The 24336-nt window shown below is 36.0% G+C and overlaps 1 protein-coding gene across 3 annotated transcripts in view; it reads left to right on the plus strand.

Moving 5' to 3' along the window:
* FGF14 (fibroblast growth factor 14) overlaps positions 1–24336 on the plus strand; it is a 381800-nt gene that overhangs the window by 221105 nt on the left and 136359 nt on the right. Inside the window, exon 1 of one of the 3 annotated variants that reach the window (XM_042810361.1) lies at positions 23668–23860. The exons of the other annotated variants lie outside the window; for them this stretch is intronic. Coding sequence (XP_042666295.1) covers positions 23668–23860 — 193 coding nt within the window. Of the gene's footprint in view, positions 1–23667; positions 23861–24336 lie in introns of those variants that run through there. 3 annotated transcript variants of the gene reach the window in all.

Genomic DNA, 24336 nt, shown 5'->3' on the forward strand with positions numbered 1-24336 from the left:
TCTCTTGCAAGATTATCAACTGAAGTTTGATAATCATAGGGAAAAAGTCTGAGCTAGTATTTTCTTTCCTCTTATCATATCTGAAGATGTAGCTTGATTCTAGAGCACTGGGCAGCCAATAAAACTTTCCATATGTAATCTTGTTTGATTATATGAACTTTATTTTCAGGCAATTTTCTTCCACTGTCTACATGCATTATAGATAACGTAAAATTTCTAGGGAAAAGCTTCAAATATTCTCTCAAGTCACAGTGATTATATACCAGGTACAAAATACTTTCCAACTTGGGAATAACTTCTGCAATTTGAAATTTTAGTGAGCACACATTTATTGTGCCTTTTAAAAGTTTTTTTTAAAATGTTTTTAATGTATCTGCATTTAGCTTGCTCTAAGGTTTTGGTTTTGCTTATAGTGCCCTCATCTGTAACTGGGAGCCAACTGCAGAAGTTTAGTAGTAAAAGTGGCAATTTTGTCTGAATCTTAGCCTGAGAAATACCTTCCTAAATATGTTATTTTGACAGATGGAAACAGCTAATATGTTCCAGCTGACTTATATCAGTTTGAAAGATTATACTTGACACATTACTGAGGCTTCTAGTGTACCCTAAACACAGTTTACTTTTATACCAAACCTCAGTAGTGTGCTTTGTTTCTATAATGGAGCCTGCAAACTACTAAAGAAGCAATTCTCTGGCATTTTAGTTATAAGTATGACCCTTGATTTTACCATTTATTGAGCTGTCAAAAAGAACAGATCTAGACAGAAAGTAGTTGGGGTAACTAGAGATAAAGTTAGTTTAGCTGCTTTTTTTGGTTGGCACTGTGCTTCTTTCAGCTTGCTTCTGAGATTGCTGCAGGTGAAATCCCTCTGAGACATTCACAGGAATTCTGAGCACATCTTTCAGTAATGGACTTTAAAAAGAAAACTTTTTAGAAACACAAAGAAAACTAAGAAGGATTATCAACTTACTTTGGATGTATTTTATTTTTATTTTTAGTGTTTTTTTTAAAGCTACTTAAACCATCCCAAATATTCATGATTTTGAATCTGAACACAAAACAAATAATGCATAGGGTAAAAAGCATTTACAGTTTATACAGTTTTCTCATTCTAAGATCATCTTGATTGGGCATAGGTTACCAATATAGTGTAGGCCACTTGAATTTACTTTGTGGCTCACATTTTAGTACACAGTTCCAAAGCATCAGTAATATAGGTATTTTTGCAATGCCAGAGCAAACGAATGAGGTGCTGTATCTTCTCCTTGACAGGGAATTTAAATTTGACAGGATCTGAACACTTGCTGCATTGGGTCACTGAGATTATGTTGAGGACCTTTCTCCTACAGCCTTCCTGACTGTCAGAGCTCCTGTTTTGCCAATCATGCAACAGAAACTATTGGATATATAATTGTGGAATATCAAATGAAAAGAGAAAAAGCTTTCTTCTTTTAAAATAGAATTATTATCACATAAAATGTAAGCTTTTGGTCCAGAAAGAAATGGTGCGGACTGGGAAGCGCTGGACTGGGGACAAAGCCTGAAGATTGATCTCTGTGAATTCTAAAAGTTTAGGATCTTATGCTCTATTTTCATGGAACAGGCAGCTTTCTTTAGGTATGTTTTCCTGGCAGAAGCTGCTTGGAGTTTAGGGATACTCTTGACAAGTTTTTTTTACAAGGCTGTGTTCTGTCAGTCAAAGCTTGTGCATTTCTATGGTGATTCACTCTCTTTCCCTCTTCCACTTCCCTGCAAACACACGTCTGTTCATTTCATTCATACTAGTCTTAGTGTTTCACAAATCTCTGTACTGTTAACAGTGTATAACTTTGTGCCTGACCAGATACTCTAGGCTGTATTTAAGGACAATTAGCTGGTCTTCATGCAGATACGTTTCAGAAAATTAGATGAGAGAAAAGCATATTTAGGTGGATTTTGTATGAATTACTGCATTCCTATCTGCTTTATATATGTGTGTGTTCATTTACACATAATTACTTTTCTCCTCAAGTGCCTTGGCCTCTTAAGCCAGGACACCACTGTGCTGACTCTGCTTCAAACAGCCTTTCTGGGTTTGAAAGCCAGAGTTAATGGAATGTATGGGACCATGGCCAATCTAAATTTAGTTTTCTCCATATGTATTCCACCATTACAGAAATATTTTTTCAATTTTTTTTTTTTTAAATTTTATTTTTGCTGCTGCTTTTTTTTTTCTTCTTTTTTGTTCACTTCCCTGTTTTCATTGTGGTTCAGTAGATGGACAACGAAAAGCAAGGAGAAAATGCTAGAAAGAAGTTTGCTTAGAATAAATACTTACCACATGGCATATTTTTACTGAAATTAGGTTTTCAAAGAATATCTTTTCATCTTCCTTTTGAGCCACTTCACGCTAGCAACTGTTTCTTTCAGCATCATTTATTACAGCATTCATCCTCAAAATTTGCTCAAATATACAGATCTATTTTATTGTTTTTTCTCTTTTCAAAACATAAAGTTACTTTAGAAATTGTATCTAAGCTGACTATCAATATATATATTTTAAGTCACAATAAAAATTTGGGAATTTGTGTGGATATAATAGATGGAAAGCAATGCAGGAATTTTTGCTGCTTTGTAATGTGCTTGACATTATAACCTTGGGCAAAAAGTTTGGTTTGGCCTTCCAAAAAAGAAAGTTAGCAGACTTAGTAAATGTTAGAGGTGGACAAGTTGAAATCCAGAAAGAACAACTTTTCTATTTAAAAGCCTGCTTTTGAAAGCTTTGGCCTAGGTTGAATGTTAGGATGACAAATATAGGAGCATCTGGTAGTGATGAAGCAAGCTTCTTGTTTATGTGGCTGAAGAGCAGAATGATTTCTTTTGAAATTTCCTTTAGATCTGTGGACCAGAGCAAGCTGTTGCATGATTTTTGTCCAACAGATCATTTTTAAAAGGAAATTCGACTGCAAACCTTTAGCCTAAGAACAAGGCGTTCTTAAAGCTGAGCAGGGAAAAAATATCCTATTCCTTTGGCTTTAAATAGGGATGTGCAAATCTGCCATTGTAACTAGAGCTTTAATGATGCATGATTAACTCGAGCTGCTGATTTGGATGGTGTTTAACATTTCATTTTCTTTACTGCTACTATGAGTTCTTACAATTAACAAAATGATAACTTCCTTTTAAATCTACTTTAACGATGAGACTCCTCCCATGCAGCCTCATACAAATACTGACATAATTTTAGAAACAGTCAAAAGAATTGTAAAAATCTGAGCCTGGGAGAAATATAGTATCTTCACATTTTATTTATTTTTTATTTAAAAAGCACACTTTTCCACGTTGGTGACTCACAATGAATTTAGTTTTGATTTTCAAAATTGCCATCCACTCAATCCGTAACTAAAACGTGAGTGAAACAGATTAGTTAACATGTTTAACAAAGATCAAGCAGAGGCTTCTGGCATGAATCACACATCAGACAATAATTGTTTTCATGGTTCTCTTGATGGAGGAAAATAACGCATTTCAGCAAAATACTTGGAGAGTTAAAATTCTTTTGGAAATTATATATTCTTGTATTGATTTTCTGTTTGTTAATTCTTCTGACTTTCCTGCAGTTTGGATTGTCATAATTGTTTTGCGTGTTGGTATTTCCTGTAAAGTTCCATAGCAATAGTGAAATAAGGTGACAGTTCAGTGGCAGACTAACTTTTGCCAAGGTTGTGCAGACTTTTTTTCTATTATTTCTAGGATCTGAAAAATTTTTGCTTTTACGTTCATGAAGATTTTATTTTCCAGCATATTGTTGGTGTTTTAAATGAGGAATATCTTCTGTAAGTGGCAACATATTCTTTCCTCTCACCTAAAATATTCAAACAACCTTTTCCTCAGTACAGGATATTATGTTTTTGATATGTATGTTTTAATGTTTAACTTATCGTACCTCGTAATCATTTTCAAGTCTTGTTTCTACAGAAGAAAATAATTTCTTTCCTTAATATGGTGTATGAAATCTATTTCAGTGCTATGTGCTTTAGGCAGTAATGCCCATTATTAAGTCTGACTTACATTAAAGCCATTGCTTCCTAAGCAGTACACCTGTGTGGTCCCAAGTTTCTTCCTATGTTCCTATGTTCCTAGCTATAGGAGCAATTAATTAATAACATGCTCAAACCAGCAGATATTTGTAAACATTCTGGAAAGATGTATTGTCAAATTTTAAAACTACCCATTAAATTTGTGATTAAAAAATAATAATAATAATAAAACAACAGAGTATTGGAAATTGAGTATTCGCTAATTCCAAAATATTGAGGCAGATTTTCAAAGACCAGCTTGTGTTTCCAGCTGTCTAAATTTGTACATATAAAACTGTGACTGTATTTTTCTCTTTCTACTTCACTGAGGAAATAAAAAATCCCCACTGCCAGTGTTTACCTTTTCTATTATCTGAGTATTTAGGTACATATAGTTGAACTTGTATACAGTTTTAAAGATAACCCCTCTAGTATGCTATATTTATTTATTTCTGTGAAAATAAAATTCAGAACAAGTAATGAACCATGCTCTTCTTATGTGCATGTACTTATTCCTGATATGATATAAAATCTTGATGTAAATGCCTAATGAAATTTTGCAACATTTATTTCATTTAATAGTATAGAAAATTGAGAATGAACTCAAAGATAAGTTTCTCACACAGTCACTCTTGTGTACAAAGCCATCAATGAAGTGCAAATGATTTTAAGTCAGCAGAATGCACAGATAAGCAGTGTTGTTTTTTTTTCTGAATCTCTAGTGTAAGAATGGAGTCCTTTTCTAGGAGCTATTTTTTGTTTATTTTTAATTCTTTAAAGGAAATATTGCTTAAATTTTTGTTCTAATACCATTTTGCATTTTTGTTCTAATACCATTGCAGATGAAAACACTTTTTAAAATTGGTTTTAATTTCCATGTCCTGCCTCTGCTCACTCACATGTAAATCAGACATCAGTGAAATTAGAAAGTTCAAACACTTTAATTTATGCTTCAGCATAACTGGCTATTTCAGTAACCATTAACTTACTCAAACTATATTAAAAATCTTTATCAAATATTTTTCTAATAGAAATAGATATGTGAAAGCCATAACAAATAAGGAATCATAGAATCATAGGATGGTCTGTGTCGAAAAGGACCACAGTGATCATTTAGTTTCAACCCCCTGCTACGTGCAGGGTCACCAACCAGCAGACCAGGCTGCCCAGAGCCACATCCAGCCTGGCCTCGAATGCCTTCAGGATGGGGCATCCACAGCCTCCTTGGGCAACCTGTTCCAGTGTGTCACAACCCTCTGTGTGAAAAACTTCCTCCTAATATCTAACCTAAACCTCCCCTGCCTTAGTTCATAACCATTCCCCCTTGTCCTATCACTATCTGCCCTCATAAACAATTGTAAAGGAAGTTTTAGTATATTTATAATAAATAAAAAAATAAACCATCTTCTTAAGGATGACACTTTTAAAACAATTACATTAACTTGACTTACATTTGCCAGTCTCCTTTCTTAATAATTCTGTCTAATTCTTCTCCATCAGTGGGAAAACATTTTCTTCATATTTCATATTTTTGTGTAGAAATTTCTCTCTGCTTCCTTTTTTGAGTATATCAAGGTTATTCTTTCTATTTTTATCGTTAGCTCTTAAAACAAATCCTGTTTTTTACTTATAAACAGCTGGGATTCAGTGCTTGGGAGTTTAAATTAAAAGAAGTCTTCTTCTAGAAGAAGGTGGCACAGATCTCACTGATCAGGACAACAGTATCCTACATTTATTATATATGGCGTTTCTTTCAATTTAGGCAGCTTTTGGATGTGAATTTCTAATGGGTTTCATTAATATTATTATGCAATATTCTCTGACCATCACAAAAGAAAACCTACAGACCATGTATACTGAAGTGTTTCATTATGTGTTTTCATATTTCTTGATGCATAAATAAATGTGAGCAGAAATAACAAGCAACAACTCTCTCTATACTACCCCAACAGAGATGAACATTTTAAAATGCATCCAAAATCAATTTGGAGTACTGTACTTGGCAACTGTTTTGTGCCCTATCTATCAAAATCACTGAAATTTTGCCTTTCACTTAATTAGTGTTATCACTATAATAAAAATAAGTGCTTGCTATGAAGTAGGCTGGCATAAAAGAGGTTTCAAAGTCATATTGAATACAAATTTAAATTTCTATGTTCTCTCAAGCAACATAATCAGTTGAATCTTTGTGTCTGAAATAATTGGGAAAACAGGTCAGTGAAGAACTCAAAACAGAATTAATATGCAAATATTCTTTCTAGTTGATAAATGATATTTTTATCTAAGGTTGCTTAGATGGGCTTTCTGAACCAGCCATTGATATTCACTGTCGCATGAAAAGGGCAGAGAATTTTGGCAGAATACAAACCCTCTCTGTGTTTTAGCTTGTCCTCACATATCAGAGGGCCTGAGGATGAGTGAGCTTAGATTCTGAGTGATGATGCTCAATCAGCACTATCATGTTCATCATGTTCAGTACATGAATTTTCACAGTTATGGATTTATAAATAGCAGACAGACCAATTAATCCAATCACATTCCAAGAGGTTCTTTTTCAAATTCCCTCTGGCTGTGCCCAATGAGAACTCTCATGGCTAGATTACGGAATAGTGCCGTTTATTATAGCTACAGATTCTTCTGAACTGCTGATGATAAATTACTGTATGCAAAACCTTTGAAATTAACCAAGAACAAGAGAAGTATGGCCAACTACAACTGTGTTAAAATGTGGAATGACATTACAGTGATTTTTAAGTTCCCCTGGGAAACCACTTGGTGTAAATGGGTGTGCAAACCTCATCCAATAGATATTCCTGTGGTGGGGAGAAAAGTTAAGCCCTTTGGTTCTGGAAATCAGCAGCTTCTTCCCAAATTGTCTGGGATGGTATCTTCCCACTTTCTGTGATGGTGTTCTTCTCCCCCAAATTTCTTCTCTCAAGCCATTATTTATACTGTTTTCTTACTTTCAGGCTGAGCTGGAGTGACTCTAGTCAAACTTACCTTTTTTCACAGTTTTCTTGAAAACAGGTTTATGACAGGAACATAGAAAACTGCTCAGAAAATCAAGTTAGTTTATCAGTTTGCAGGATGATCATGAGTTTTGGATACAGGGCCTCAATCCATCTCCATGCTCCATGTTGTTTTTTTCTTTAAGTCATTTTACCAGCCTCTCCTGGTGTTTGCTAACAGTAAGGTCATAGGTCATGTTGCTTAGGGAATAATAATGGAACAAATTCTCCAATGGATTCCACCCTGAAGGTTTATTTTCTCTCAAGGTTGGACATTTCAATAAGTCACACTTACTTGTCCAGTAACATCTTTGAAAAAAAACAGTGAAAAGTTGATTTGATCTGATTATTGCTTCTATTTCCAAGACAAATTAATTCTCCAGCACATTGTGGTTTTCTTCTAGATAATACTTTTGATTAAGAGTGAGAAGAGAATTGAATTTTAATTTGATCTAGAGGTCACCAGCCTACTCTGTTCTTCATCATGTTAATTCACTGTTTGAGTCTTCTCCTCTTTCAAGGACTGAGATAGATTTTCACAGATACCTACTGCTAACAGTTATGACATAATCTGAAAAGAATTGTATAGAGGAATCTATGAATGGTCTGAATGCATTACTAGCTTTCTAATGTCGCCAAACTACCACACAGAATGCAAGAACATAGATTATCATAGGGCTTTTCTCGTGGTGATAGTTCTTGCGTCAAGTGTCAGTCAAATCTGGTAAGGAGTTCATAAGCCTTTTACGTCAGAAGCTGAAAACTTGTATCAGACTAGTCTGTGTCTTCTCTGAAGGAGACCTGGATGAATCAGTAACTTTTGCTTTAATGTATTTTTTGACTTTGCTCTCTGGAAGGATCATATTAACTGATCCAGAAATGTACACAATGTTGAACAATGATAGAACATTTGTGAACTTGTTGGAATAGTCTCTAAAAATTCCTGGAATCCTCTAATTAATGAAGTCTTGGAATTATCCTATGTCCATGTATTTTATTTTTTTTAAGCAGCCTTGCTATTTGTATGTGATATTATCTCTTTCACAAAGAGTCTCTGTAACATTGATTAAAGTAGGTTTCCATTGATTATTTTTTTTTTTTTGAAAACTTGTGTAAATTAATTCTTTAAAATATTATGGAGTCTTTGTGGAGGAATATTACTATAATAGACTTCAAGTAGCAAAAACACCCTCTGTGCTAACAGATCTCGAACTTATACGTAAACTTCAAGGTATTCAAATACGCAAGGCAGCTATCTCTTAGCAAGCAAAGAAATAAGTGGAGACTTGTGTTCTTTGTGGCCTCATACTCCTCTCTTTTGCAACATGAGATACCAAGTAGGATCAACACGGTGAACTGGCAGGTATAAGCTGCTGAAAATAATTTCTTTTCTACCATCAGATCAGCTGCTCAGACTCCCCCTGATGCTGCTGGCCAATGGTAGAGAGAAGTAGAAATCAATGGAGAAAACTGGACACTAGGGCTTAGATCAACATAAAATGAAACTGCAGTTCATTAGAATTTGCCTAAACAGCAAAAGAGCAAATTAAAAAAAATGAAAGTGCTTTTATCTTCACAGAAAAGTGGATTAGTGTCTTCAGCAACCAGCAAATTGCATTTCTGTACATCTAAAGACTTGCTTATTTCTTCAGTAAAATGAAAGGACCCTTATTTTTCGCTTCTGACTTCAAAATGTGAAAAATTGCTCTCATTAGACTGCTAAGGGAGTTTCCTGGTCAAGAAAAATAATGTGCTTTGTGAATAAAATATTTCATCTCTAGTTCCTTCTCCTTACTAACAAAAATGAATTTATTTATTTTATTCTTCAATTGCTCTATAAAATACTCTGGAATTATATGTATTTTTCACTCTGGTATTTGCAGCCAAAAAGTCTCTCCAGAGGTTAGGACCTGAATCCTCTCTGTTACTTTAAATATTAGACCTTAGTTAATTTCTATTGCATTCATGCACAGCAGGTGCAGCAGAAAATTATGCTCATTCTTCGATATAATCTCTGTAGATCTACACTTGCTTGCTTGCAGCTGTAGAAATCATGAGACAATTTTACTGTATGCCCTTTTCAGACACTGTGAGACTTATAGTTTACAAACCAGGCAATGACATAAGACACTCTGTTCCTTCTGTTCAAGCTGTATCCTTGTGCTACAATGAGAGAGGGAAGCAGTGGGTGTTGCGGTAGCCTTGTAACAAAAAATTCTAAATGAAATAAGGGTTTTGTGACTGAATTCTTGTTCTTGAAGCATCCTTCACCCTGCTCAGTGACTGTTTAGCGTAAAATCAGTTATAGGATAGTTGAACAAATGGAGAATTTAGAATGTTGAAAGAAAGGTAAAACTGTGGACAGAAGGGTAGCAAGAGAGAGAGAAAAGCTGGAGACGAATGGTAGAAGGGAAGCAAGAGAGAGAGAGAGAAGTTGGAGACCAATGGTAGTAAAAGCACATTATATGATTTCTGTTATTTTCAGTCCAAGAAGCATGTCTGATTGTATGTGATTCACAAAGATTACTGGCTAGGAGATGAATAAAGTATTATGTAATCAAACAAGTGCAACATAATCCTCAAAAGTTTGTACATCATTCTTACTGCTCAGGACAGCAATAAATACATATATTTATATATATAAAGGAATGATCTTTGATCTTATTATGTGCAGCATGTAATTACATGGGTGAGTTTAAGCATTACTGTTGTTCTTTGTGCCACCAGTTGGTTACAGCATATAGAGCAAGGAGAGGAAAACACTTGTCCTAATGATCAACTTCCCAGTGAAATTACCTTGTGATTTTTTGTAGTTGTTGTTGGTTTGTTTGTTTTCTGATTTGTCATAAACTAGCTACTACTTTCAATTGCAAATTAACCGCTTATGGCAGCATTACAAATGAGATGGGTTGTTCCGACTCTTTATGCTCTAGGCTTGAAAAGAGTATGTCCTGATATCCTTTTTATACTCATAAAATATTTTAATATTTTTTTAAGTCGGTTTTTTATTGTTTTTAATCTTTTATTTGACATGCAGTAAGGGTAAGCAAGAGATGTAAGCAAGGAAATTACCTATAACTGATTATAATAAAGAGCACGACAAGAATAAAATGTATCTTGTTTCTTCAGATTTCTGTTCTTTTCCAATGCTAAGATTATCAATTACTACTATATGAAAAGAGCATATAGACACCAGTGAGATTATACCCCTTTTTATACAAGAGAGCATGAATTTTTACTATGCATCAGAATTGTTTATACACTCTCATGCTGGCAACAGCACTAATTTCCTTCCACTGCTACATATTATGTGAGGAAGCCATTGCTGGTACAGATGGGTGATGAAATCAGAAACAGTGAAAGTGTGGAGACCATTGTCTTGGAAAAAGAGAGAGAATATTTAGATTGTGCTTGGGTTCATCTGGAGCAGCACTTTAGATTGCATTTTAATTCAAATGATATTAAAATTCATTTTCCTATGTACCAAAAGGTACTGCTGAAATGAAGGAATCAAGTTGTCTTATTTCTCAAGAAAATATGTTTCATTTTACAATAAAACTACATCAAATATTTTTTTAATTAATAATTCACTTACCTCAGTGAACATAATTAGCATTTGACACATATAAAAGGCCAATGAATTATATAGTATTTTAACACAAATATTCACCTCAGCTAAGATATACATTCTAAAATGAAATATTCTTTTACAACCAAACTATTTGAATGAGTTGGATGTTTGTCTTCCTTCTTAAAAAATGTTTTGCAATTTAGGAGTGGTTTACAGCAAAGATCTTCATACTTCCATCTAACGCCCTTCCACAACTACTACCCAAAAAACTCACCACTGTTAACAAAGTATTTTGCCACATATCTGCAAAGAAACAGTAGAAGAGAGAGCCAATTTTAAACATAAATAGAATTTATATGAATACTGCTATTGTTTACTATTAGCTAGATAACAAAGCTCCTAATTTTTTTTTATTTCAAAGATGAGCCAAAATGGGACCCCACTGTAGCGAAGTACATGCAGACTTGGTTACATGTCATATTAGAATATTCATCTGAATGCAGTGACAAGAGTGGAAATCTTCAGATATGTTCAGGCGTCACTGAATAACCAGGAAAATAATCACAGCTGTAATGCAAGATTACGAACATTTCTGCAGATACAACTGAAAGCTGAAAATGCTTCATAAGTATGTTTCAATGCCTACATACTAAAGCTTCCTTACATAATCTTTTAAACAGAACCCATGTTGGCTTTTGTGAATAAATTTAAATGGCCTAAAGCTTTCTAATAAATATGAACATTATAAGCACCAAAAAAAAAAAAAAAAAAGAAAATTTGGGGCATTTCAGCTGAACCTGGAATTCTCAATTCAAACAAGATTTATGAAGTACTAACAGTTAATAACTTTTTAAATACTTTTAAAGTACATTTTTAAATTTCCTTTTTCAAAAGTTTATCTGTTTTGTATTGGTTTAAACTCTTGTAGGAACTTAAACACTCTAGTACGTTTTTGACATTAGAGTGGAATGTAAATCCTGTGATTATCTTTAGAAAAGCAGAAGAAAAGTGATGTCTTGCATATAGGAACTCACTCAAAATCTATGTTGGCCAAATGCCCCAATATATAGGGTGTGCAATACCACTGTGAAGGTCTTTGTTAATTCAAATTCTGCAGTAATTACTGATAACCTTATATTTCCATGAAAGGATTTTCTCATCAAGTCCACTAACATCTCAGTCCTAGTTTTTGTTTGAATCAGATCAAAGAGGCACAGAGCAAGGCTGTGGAGCAGTACCCATGTCTTTTATTAGAAATGATATAATTTCTTCTCTTTTATTCTTGAAGTTGTGATTGAGATCATTCAAGGGTTTCTGCTAGCTCTAATTTTATTATGATTGAGATTTCCCTTACAATAAGATCAAATCTGCTGATTGGTGACAGTGTTAATAGCCTTAGAAAATAGATCGCTATGATTTTGCTGACATACTTTTCCACACATGCTTTTTTCCATGCCTGCTGCCATTTATGTTGGAAAAAAATAAAAAGTTTATTTTCAGTCAGCAGAAGTGGGGATTTTTTTGTGTTTTTTTGTTTGTTTGTTTTGTGAATATTTCGGATGAAGAAAGCAAATCTCCTGTTTTGACTAGATTTGTTTGGATTATTAAATTGATCCCTAGTCAATTTGAAGAATATCCCCAGTTATTGTTCAGTCTGTTTCATGTTTGTGTATTCTATTTTAATATGCATACAATGTACTTGTAATTCCTTTGCCCTTGTAGTAAAAAAAATACTAAAAATTTTCAAAAATCGATTTAATCTTATGTCAAACCATCTTGTAGCTATCTTTTCCCCTTCCATCTGCTCTTGACAAGCTATGAAGCTGTTCAAGAGTATGCTCTTATATTTCTGTTGGAAAATCATATGCTCCTATGCACTGTATGAATAAATATACAACTTTTTAAAACATACTTGTTAAAGAAATTATTTTTAAGTAAAACTTTGTCCCGTAATAGTCTTTGGGAAATAAATATAGTTTTTTGGATTTTAAGAGCTAAGTTGTTAAATATGAATGTGCTGATAGTCATATTTAAGTCTATGTAGACCACTTGTAGATTAATTTCCTATAGACTGAAAGGTTGAATCTTATGTTTCATAAATCAAGGTTATCAGAATCTTTTCCATGCATTTTTAATTAAAAAAAAAAATCCTCTTATAAAGCAGAAGCAGAGTAGAGTTCTGGAATACAGAAATATCAAATTTAGAATTTTCTGTGTGTTGTTTCAAAACAGGTCTGCATGCACAGATTTTTCCTTTACAAATTTTTTGTAAGAGGATGTCCAGAGGTCCCTATCAACTTAAACTATTCCACAATGAACAAAAACCAGTTTTCAGTAAATGTGTTTTCTGTACTTTTAATCCAGAAACCTGAAATCTTATTTTAATAAATAGAACTCCTGTAAATTTTTTTTAAACATTCTTGCAAAATCTTACATAAAATAGACAGCAAAACCCATCATTATTTTAGATTACTGTACTTTTTCTTTGTATTCCCCTAAGCCTATAGCAGGGTTCAGTAGGCAAATTGTTTTAGGTGTGGTAGGTCTTGAAGTACTGAAGAAGCAGGTCTATAAGTTTCTGACATTTTTCAAAAGAAATTAGGTACAAGATTGATAGCATTTCCATGATGTACTGGAAGACATTGGTTTCATTCTTTTGGTTTTATTTTAGCTTTGTTTGTTTGTTTGTTTGTTTAATTAGGAGATTAAAAATAATAAGGATTGATTTTTGTGGAAGTTAACCTGCCTGTGTCCTAGGCTTTAGCAATCAGGTTAAAAAATGAGAGTATAATCAAAACATTATTATTTTGTGTAATACAACTTCAAACAAGATCATTAAAAAAACTTATTTATATAAATTGTAATTACAGTCCAGTATAGTACCCTATATATCCAGATGTGTAAAACTACAGTGGTAAATAAATATATTTTCTTACAATGAGTGATGTGTAGGTCGTTTATGCTTGAGACTCTAAGGTCCAGAAATGATTGCTTTGTCTTTGAAGAGAGAATATTAGTCAAGGAGCTATGGTTCACAGTAATTTGGCTGCTAGTATGTTCCATTTATAATGAATTCTGTTCTTCCTTATCAGTGTAGCATAGCCAGAACCACTCGCTTATTATTTACAGAGCACAGCTTTGAATAGCATGAAAAAGAGCTTCCACTCAAGCTGTTTCCTGGTGCTAATTTAGATCTTCCTCCCTACATCTGCAGCTAAAGCAAGTTTCCATAGTGCGAAGGCCAGAAATAAATAAAAAATATTTAATACTTGGTGAGAAATTTAAATGTATTTTCATATATATATATATATATATTCATTTTTCAAAAAAAGTGCTACATTTCCTAATCTGAGCAAAAAAGGCAAAAGTCACATACACTTGGAGATTTCTGCTAATGAAAGAGTCCAAGAGGCTTGAGATCAACAGTAGCAAGTGTGGCTTCAAGCTAAATGCGTTGAGAAAAGCAAGCTACGGGAAAGGGCTGTGTTCTGCCTAACTGTATTCAAGGCTAAGGGTATGTAAGAGCTGAGGGCAGTTTTATTAGATCTCTCAGTCTAATTATTTTGTTTTGATTTTATTCATCTGAATGATGGTTCTCATTCACTCCTAGCCAGTTAGTAAGAGGCTGTGAATCAGTCATCAACTCAGTGCATATTGAGGTTTTTCAAGTATTGAAGTAGTGCCAGCTAGAAGCAGTGTAACTCACACCAACACTTCTGAATCTTGCAGCTTTCTGGGAGGCAATTTCAAAACAGTCTTAGGCTGATCTGAGACTGTCCTACCTCTGAGAAATGCATGCCTACTTCCTTGCTTCATGTACAACTTTGCCATCTTTGTATGTGGACAAGACTGCATGGTAAACTGTACCAATGCACAATCAAGCTGAAGAGTAACAAAAAAAAAAGAAAATGTTCAATCCATGACTAACTTTTCACCTGAAAAAAAAAAAAGTGTAGATCTAGTAGAATTTCTGGGTGCCCTCTGTATACATACTGTCTGCAGATTATTAGGCCTTGAATAAAAATTTTCAGCTACATTAGCCAGATAATGAACATCATGCTATTAAGACACCATGTATGCTTAAGTGAAAAGTGCACTTGTATAATAGAGTTAGATTGGTATGAAATTTAAGGGGGAGCTTAATAAGACACTTGAATATTGGGATTAGAAGGTGATCACTGTTACTTGTAGCTCTAGGAAGATAATTTTTATTATCTGAGATTAAGTCTAAATTAATTTTCCCAAGTGCTTGGATCTTCTTTCTGTCTAAGATGAATGGAAAGTCTCTTTCAACAAGCTAAGTTGATTCATAGCTAATCATTCTTCCACTCCATGCTTTGATGTTTCAGTTATCTCTTTTCTCTCCTTAACCAATATCTGTGCTTCAGCTTAACTTCTGCAAGCTTTGGAAGTTAGTATACTGCTTACATTTTTTAACTTGTTGATTTTATAGATTTTTTTATGTAAAAATTTTATAGAAGCAATGCAAAATAGTAAGGTGTTTAGAAAGATTTACAGAATCATTTTGATAACCATGAATTTGTTAAGAAGTGGAAAGAAATAATGTTAATTTTTCATATTGGAACACTTTCTGGGAATTAAAATGATCACAATGGGGGGTGAAAAATTCGATACATGTAAATCCGTATTTATTTTTTTTAAGTTACCTTAAAATAACTTTCTCTTTCTTTCTTTCTTTCTTTCTTTCTTTCTTTCTTTCTTTCTTTCTTTCATTTTCTTTCATTCTTTCATTTTCTTTTCAAGAGAAGCAGAATTCTTCTGCTTCAAGAAGAAGCAGAATAACTTCTACCATGCAGATATTGGTAAATATCTCAACCACACAATTTTAACCCAACTTTTAACTGGTACAAATAATTCTAGGTTCTTGCAGCAGTGCAAGTAGTAGAAGAAAAATATACCAGTTTGTTTTGCAAGTTATTCCCCAGTCAATATATCTGTAGATAACTAGTGTAACACTGTCCACTGCTGGCAAATCAGATAATTGCACTGAGCATTAGAGCAATATGTTATTGGAATGCTTTGCTGAGTTAACAATCTTGATTGTAAAATACTTAATAGTTTAGGTTTCTAGGTCACTGTAGGATTATCGGGTCACTGTGTTAGAGTATTCATGCTTTTGCTGCTAATAATAAAGGCTATGATATTTGAGCTAAATAGAATAGCTTAGAATTATCCTGGTATTTTTGTAGAAGATAATATTTTGTTTTGTTTTGCTTTCATTTTTTGTGGTTTTTTTTTTTTTTTTTCCTTGATAGTGTTAAGCACGTGCAAAGAAAATCCTTCTGTTAAAGAAAATATTGCAGAACGAAAGGAATATTAATTGGAAACAAACAACAGCATCTAGTTATGCTAATAAAAATGGCATTATAATGTCAGATATTTCTGAATATCTAAATCACCTTTAAAAAAAGAGACATTTGTATTTGTCATTAATTTATTCAATAGAAAATGCACCAAACGTGTTTGTTTAGAAAGAAGGAAACAGAGCATGCAGCTTTTTCTGAAAAAAAATTAGTTGCGCCTGAACCCCTAATATGAACAGATCTCAGAGGAGAACAAAGTTTACCCTATAAATTTACCAAGATTGCAGTATATCTACTTATTCTCCATTCAGAGACTTTCCTTGTCCTGGTCAACAGTACCCAAAGATATGCTTTATTACTCTGCCTCTAGAACAAGAATATAATGGGATTTTAGGGATTATTTTTCCTTGTCTGTGTCTCCAAAATAATATCAAATGCCTTCCAAAATTTGAAAATTAATAGCAGATGAATTATAAACAAAGACAGTTGTTATTTTAACATATTAATTTCACTGTCAATTTTAGATTAGATAGCATAAAGAAGGCTACTTTCTTCTCTATGTTGTTTGCTGTACCTGTGTGTGTCTGTCTGTATGTATGTATGCAAGTGCACACAGCTGTGTTCCCCTCACCAGTGGGAATAATTTTATTTACTTACAGGATTACTGGATTTATTTTAGGGGGAATTTCTGTTTCTCAGACTAACAATTTATGTTTGTCTACTAACCCTTGTTTTCAGCATTTCCATTTAAAGCTTATAGTGTTTTTTGGTTTTTTTTCTCCTGACTTTCTGTGAGATAGCCAAAATCCAGTACCTCTCTTGTTCTTACACTCCAGAAGTATAACATTATTACATGTTTTCATATCTGTTATCAGGGAAGTGAAAATCCCTTATGTAAGGTTTTAAAACAAGTATTAGAAAAGACTTTAAAAAAACAGTGTCTGGAATTTATATATATACATATGGTTTCCTACTCACTGAAGTCAGAAGATGTTAAGTTCAATATCTAACCTAGAATTTATATACTGTATAATGAGTGGGCAGATTCTTTGCTTTAGAATGGTACTCAGAAAAGGCAGGTGAATGAAGTATTCCCATACCAAGCATCCAAAATTCTCTTAAACAGAAAAATCTTTTAATGTTAGTGAAATTTTACATATTCATATATTTTCTACTTGTATATTTTGGGTGTTATTTGTATTCAGTGGTGTCATTTATTTCACAAATAAAAAGACTAAAGGACCTGACTCTCTCCTATCTAGGTTTTGGCTGGAATATAAGTATGTAATTAACTAGTAAATATTGTGACATAATGTCAAATGAAACATATGAAACAAATCATCCAATGAGTATATCCATGTTTGCATTCCTAAAGCACTGTTATCCAGACAGTTGAGATTTTTTTTCTCTCTAGCTGGAAATTTTTGTATGATGGCTACTTTTCTGGAGGCCATAAATTATTTTAAAATCATCAAAAATCCAGGTGTGTGAAGGACCATATTTGTTCTGATTCCATTCAAGAGACTGAATTTTTTCATTGCAATCTTCTTAATTTTTCTTTTTTTTTTTTTTCTGTTTTAAGAGTAGGAATCCTTCAAAGGAAGGTATTAAGTCAAGCAAGTATAATTTGTATTGTCATGCTCTCTCAAGTTTATTGGCTCTAGAGGATGATCACTGTAGGCTTAGGACTGGATCTCTGTTCTCAGGAATAGGGTTTCTTTCATTTCTGTACAAAAAAATAGAGTAGACTCATATTGTAGTGACTTTCATTTCCTTGAAAAAAATGATGGCAATGTCTGCTATTTATTTCCAAACTCAAGCAGAAGAAAACACAGTCCTGTTGTAGCTTGATAAGCAAATGCAACAGATGTTGATTTACAATGACAAATTACCACAGAAACTCTTCACTGCTAATACTTAAAACTGCTCTACACATCTGTGAGGAGTAGAGATGGATGTTATTATTTTTTTTTTCTTTAATGACACTTGTTATGTTTTGTCACTGGGGCATTGTCTAATGGACACTGGTGACAAATTTTCGGTTTTCACTATAGCAGAAGTAAAATAAAAGACAGTGCATTTCTCATGTTAGTACTTAAAAATCTCTCTTCAAGGGGGCTATTTACTATGGAAAGTTAAAATCCTGTGTATCATTAGTACTGCAGAAACAATGGTGCATTTCATGTTTAATTACATCTATGGATTATGGATTTGTCCCTTAAAGTGATCATGGCTTTTATTTTTTTCCATTGTTGAATATTGTTTAAGAGACATTTGTTGGAGATAAGTTTTGGGCCCCAGTCCTGCAGGGCTTCTTATGATCTGTGTGCTGTTAAGAGTATCCTGTCAATCCAGGTGTTATCTTTTATTCACCTAATCTCAGAAGAAGAGGTATTAGAACTAGCAGATAGATGATAGAATGAAAACTGGAAACACACATGAATGATGTCACTGGAGAAGCATTGAAAGTTAGGAGCTATAGTCCTATATCTTATCTTGCTGAATAATTGCAAAAACAGTGTGAGAATCTCTTCTCTCTATTCTCTGTAGAAGAATAAATAGTTAGGCAGGGGAAATGAAAGTGAAACTTTAAACAATTAAAACAGGTATTTTTTCTTTACACAGCACTATTTCTTAGACTCATCACTGCAATATAATCAGTGCTAAATTGAACAGGAAGAGGAAAGTAAAGTCACAAAAGTAAAAGCTAGACTAACAATTTAAAACCTATGTCATATCTAAAGAATAAGCCATTAAGTAAATTCACTGCTCTCTTGTGGATCATCCATTAAATATTTTATTCTGTTCCTTAAATGAACCTATATCTTTACTAGCATAGATATGTTTACTCCATTGAGTTGCAGACATGTCACAGGCCATGTTTGGAAGAAAATGATTGATGTAAAAAAAAAATATTGCATTAGCTAAACAACTGGCATTGAGCTAGTATAGTGACTTAAATGTTATGCATGTTGATGTTTAGTTTCCCATACTTCTCTGCATAATCAGTAATCTAATGTATGACTTTATTACATGGTGGGTTAATTTATTCTTGCACGTATATTATTTATGCATTAAGAGTTCTCCAAAGAACTTAGATACATACCACCAAATAAGTACAGAACCTGTGAAGAAACTGTATAAAATATATGATCTCTTGTAAACAAAAAATATAATATATATATATGTACATATATATAACCTAGAACTTCTGAAATAATCAGTAAATTTTAGCAGATTTGAATTTTTCTTCTTGAGTACATTGTAAATCTAGAGACTAAAAGGTAAGTGCTTTTGACACAGCAGTGTAAAAGTATAGATGCCCAAATTCTGAACCATATTAGCATATTTAATAAACTTCATTCTTAGTGCTCTTCAAAATCTAGCATCAAGTGTTTGAGGCATTCAGGATTTTGAGTGGCAGCAGTTCAGACAGGTTAATAGTAGTTTACAAGGAGAATAATAGACAAATTAACATGTGCAAAACAGATAAAAAATTGAATTAATTCAAACCATTTAAAGCTCATTGCATAATAATATTCAGCTTATTACAAGCATGGAATGCACTTCAACTTTCTGAAAAAACATTTATTACCATAATTTGTGACTTCATATGTACATACTAGTCATGGTCACAAATTTATGTCAACAGATATTTTTTAGATTATATATTTTTGAAAGTGAAACATCTACCAGCCTACAGAGTAAGCCTTTGGCCCTATTTCTTCTATCTTGTTCAAGTCATGAAGTTGGATATCTTCTAGCTTTGTGCTCCAAGAATATTAAATTAAAAAATTAAAATTTACTACTGCTTTCAAAAATCCACCCTCCTCCATTTGTAAACACATTGCATACCTGAGGCAGATTGCAAGCATAGCACAGAATTTCTTAAAAAAAATAATAAAAAAAAATAATTGCTTTTTCAGCAATACAAACCGATCTTCACCTCCTTAGAGTGTTGAAGAACTTTGAGGTTTATAGTATTCAACAAATTCCTTCTAGAATATAAAATAAGATGAATTTGCATTATCATACTCCAGAGAAGTCAGCCAGACAGGAAAGCTGTGTAAACTTCTATTAAGCAATTACAATAAAAACTAGTTATCATGAAACAAGGATACGTTAAACAGCAATGAAACCGGCATTTGACACTTACACGGCTCTCAGAGACATCATGGTATTTTTCCTAAGGTTTGATTTGTTGTGTTTTTTTTGTTTGTTTGTTTTTTGTTTTTTTGTTTTTTGTTTTTTGTTTTGCTTTGATATAAGTAATGGTTTCAGGTTATCTGGGTGGAAAATATACGTAGGGGGAAACATACCACTAGTAATACCTTTTTGTTTATATTGATTTAAGAAAGGAAGAACAGTCTTCACGGCTTTAAATAATAAGGATGACAATTTTGATTCTAAAAATTTTGCAGTCCAAAGATCTAGGCTAGGTTAGGATATAAAGCATAGAACCTTATTTTTAAAAGTGGAAACCTCTATGAAAACCTATGTATACCTACATATTTTAATGTAGCAAAAGTTATAACTAAGATATTTGTATTTTTCCTAATGCATAATCTTGATGTATTTACTAGTCTTTATGATAGTAGCTGTATTCTTATTTCCACAAGCCATTTGTTAGTCAGAACTTCACTCGGACTAAATTGCACACATTTTATCACAAGTTAAGACAGCAGATGGCTCTCTTGAGTTTTCTTTGCAAAACCTCATGCTGTAAACAACTGCTCTGCATTTTTGAGATGCAAGTATAAAGCTGTTGTTTTTGATCTCTGCAGTAAGAAACGCAATTTGTCCTGTCTTTTTTGCCTCATCTTCACCTTCGTTCTTCCCTTTGGCTATCACTCTGATCATTATAGTATTGAAAAATGTTAGGGCTTTTTGGCAAAAGTCCAGTATTTGAAGGAAACCGTGGAAATAGAGTAGTAGATAACATACACAGAATCGTTGGATAGCACAGGGGAGTTCTTACAGCAAAGGGAACACGAAACTCACTTCATGGAGAGAGTCTCACAAAGAAAAACTTCAGGCTGTTTGTACGCCATTCTTAAAAATTCAAGATAATGGAGTGTTTGGCTTTGTTTCACCCTGCTTCTTGTTATTCACTCCTTTGTTTGGATCCAGGAGCCAGGTCGAGAAGGGCATTCCGAACTGTGTGTGTCCCGACACCTCCTCCATTGGTGGCGGGGGGTGACGCTCCTGGGACACCTGCGTTCAATCTTACTGCCGCTGTCCTTGGTGCTGAAGCAGATCTGAGCAGGGAGAGGGAGGCCGGGACTGGGCTGGTGGGCGCTCCACCGAGAAGGCACATGGAAAAAGGCAAAGAGAGGACCTAAAGAACACAGCACTATGTCTTCTCTGCTTGCCACGATGTACTGCAAAACAATCTCAGTGAAATTTAAATTTGGAAAGAAACTAAACAAGCGTCAAAAATCTAAAAAACAGCCCTCTCTCTAATTGCATTAGTTAAGGTAATTGTAGCAGTTGTAAGGAAATTGCTGCTGTGTGAAAAATGCCAGACAGAAAATCCAGTGCGAGTGTTTTAGCTGAATCTCTTTAGAGACACTTTCAAATAGAATTAAAATGTATTATCCAGATCCGATTGTGCACATTCTGCTCCTAGTTGGTCTAGAATTAATACAAAATCCTTGTATATGGGAGTTCCTTCCATACACTTCTGCTCTTTGTATAAAAATAGCTCTTTGTAGATTAAAGGATTTAGGGAAATAATGGTCAATACCAGAGATGCTGAAGCTTCTACAAAAAAAAAAAAAAAAAAAAAAAAAAAACCAACAAAAAAAAAAACCAAGAACCTAATATTACCAACAGGTCCCATATTGAAAAGTTGGGAATTTTTCTAGGTGTGTATTATTCTGGATGGATATTTACGCTTAGGGAGGATCTGCTGTTATTTAGGTTCCTTGTCTGATTCGTTTGGCTCCCAGTATTTTATTTTTATTTTTTTAAAGAAACTCTAAAAATTAGAGAACTTTAAAAAGAGTACACATATCTATATCTATCTCTATATATACATGTTATGTATATTTATTTTGTGATATTTCCAATATCACAAAAAAAAAAAAAAAAAAAAATCCTTTCCCTACAGAATAACTTTACCTTATTTCTATGTAGCTACTGGCTTCCTTTTTCTATTTGCCTCTGGTTAGTCACAACTTAGGAAGTTTCACCATTAGAATGATAGAAAGTGTGAAAAACATTGAATCCTTATTTGAAATGAGAAATCAAAGAAAATAGATGAGTTGTTGCATTTTAGATAGTATTTATTATGTGTAGCATATTGTGAACTCCTTGGGGCAGAGACTCGTTAGACTTTCTGTGTTTAGCAAGTTTAACTACAAAAAGCATTTAGAAAGAATTTTACACAGTGCTGGTGATGCAGTGGTTGTGTCTGCTTGTGGATGATGTCTTGGGAAAGAGTTTATGTTCTGAGTTAGAAGTCTGTTCGTGATCTCCTTTCTCAGACAATAGGCACATGCTGGTTTCAGTGAAAGGTCCTCAGAGCTGCCTAGGTGTACCTCACCACCCCAAATCTTTCCCATGAGGCAGAACCCCCTGGACGGTTGGATTGGTCCCAGTGCGGTGCGAGAAGGTGCCCGCGTGGGCCGGGACTGCGGTCCGCCCCCTTCGCTAACCGCTACCCCCACTTCTCAGCCTTGGGATCTGAGTTTCTCTCGTAGCGCTGCCCAACAGCCCCGCTGGCGGCCTGAGACACGGCGAGCGAGAGGGCGGCAGATCCGTGCAGCCCCCGCAGCGGCTCGGAGGAGCAGGGTGAGGTGTACGTGGTGGCAGGGAGTCGGTGAGAGGGCGTGCCAAGGTGCCTGCATGTGAGGAGGGTGCCTCTGTGTGCAGGGCCACGTGTGCCTCCGGCAGCGCCCGGCGCTGTCCTCCTCTGCCTGCGGGAAGCCCTGCACGGGGCGACCCGGAAAGCTGAGGAAGAGAGGTGGTTGCTGGCGGAGGATCCGCTGGGACCTCGCCGTATGGCACCAGAAATAGGCATCAGAGGCACCCCCGCCCCTCTTCCTTTATTCTACCGTTCCTCCTCCACCCCCTTTCCCTCGCCGCCCCTCAGCTCGGGAGGACAAAAAAGCTCCAGCGGTGCGCGTGTGTGTGCGTGTGCGCGTGTAGGGAGGCTGGAGCGGGGTGGGACTGAAGAGCTGTGATTACAGCTCTCCCAGGAGAAGGAGATTGCTCTCTCCAGATGCTGATTTCCGAAGCACTTGGCAATCATCAGGCAGGAGCCTGGAAGAGGCGGCGGTAGCCGCCCCAGCCGCGCCGATGGCAGCGGCGGGCGAGCGGGCGGTGGCAGCGCGGGGCTGAGGGGCAGCCAGGGGAGGCGAAGCCGCCGGCCCGACCGGGCGCCGCTCAGCGCGGCTCTGCCCCGAGCACGCCTTGCTCCCCTCCGCGTCGCTCCGCCCGCAGCCGCCGCCCGAGCGGGCGCCCGGCGCCGGGGCAGGGCGGGTGGGGCGGCGGGGCACCCATGCGGTGACCCGCGGCGGGAGCAGCTCCCGAGGGCCGCAGGGCGGGGGGGGCCCGCCGCAGCCGCGTCTAGCTCCGAAGGAGGCTCCCTCGCCCTCTCGCCCGCGCCCTCGGGGATGGGGCCCCGCCGGGGCTGAGCGCCCCGCCGCCCGCACCCTGCCCATCGCGGCGCCGGCCGGCGTGGGCGAGCCGGCGAACAGCCATGGCAGCGGCCATAGCCAGCGGCTTGATCCGCCAGAAGCGGCAGGCGAGGGAGCAGCACTGGGACCGGCCCTCGGCCAGCAGGAGGCGGAACAGCCCCAGCAAGAACCGCGGGCTCTGCAACGGTAACCTGGTGGATATTTTCTCCAAGGTCCGCATCTTCGGGCTCAAGAAGCGGCGGTTGCGGCGCCAAGGTGCGTGCCTGTGGCCGAACCCACCCGGGGGGCGGGCGGGAGCGGGCAACCTGTGGCCACCAACTTCCGAGCAGGGCGAGCCGCTGGCGCCCCGCTCAGCCACTCCCGGGGTTCGCGTTGTGGCTGGGGGAGTCGGGGCTCGGGCACTTCCCATAGCGAGGTGACAGATGTAAGCGAGTCATACTTGATTGCACCTCTATCACCACTTCTCCCCCCACACTTTTTTTTTTCTTCCCCTTTTCTTTCTTTTGGTGTGTTTTTGAGGATGCATAGTATGCAGCACGGAAAGCTTTCCAAACTTCCGGTGTCTGGGATGGCAACCTGCCGGAGCCGTTGCTAATGAGTCCCCATTGATAAGCTGCCTACTTGGTTTTTCTGCGCAGTCTTCAGCCGTGCTACCCAGTGCCCGCTCCATGTTGCCCTAAGCAGCAAGAAACAGTAACTTCTGAACTGCCAAAGCAAGAAATATGTCATAG

The sequence above is a fragment of the Centrocercus urophasianus genome, unplaced genomic scaffold, assembly GCF_019232065.1.
Source record: "Centrocercus urophasianus isolate 14NV4802_14NV808 unplaced genomic scaffold, USGS_Curo_1.0 seq_12, whole genome shotgun sequence".
In the NCBI taxonomy this organism is placed as follows: Eukaryota; Metazoa; Chordata; class Aves; order Galliformes; family Phasianidae; genus Centrocercus; species Centrocercus urophasianus.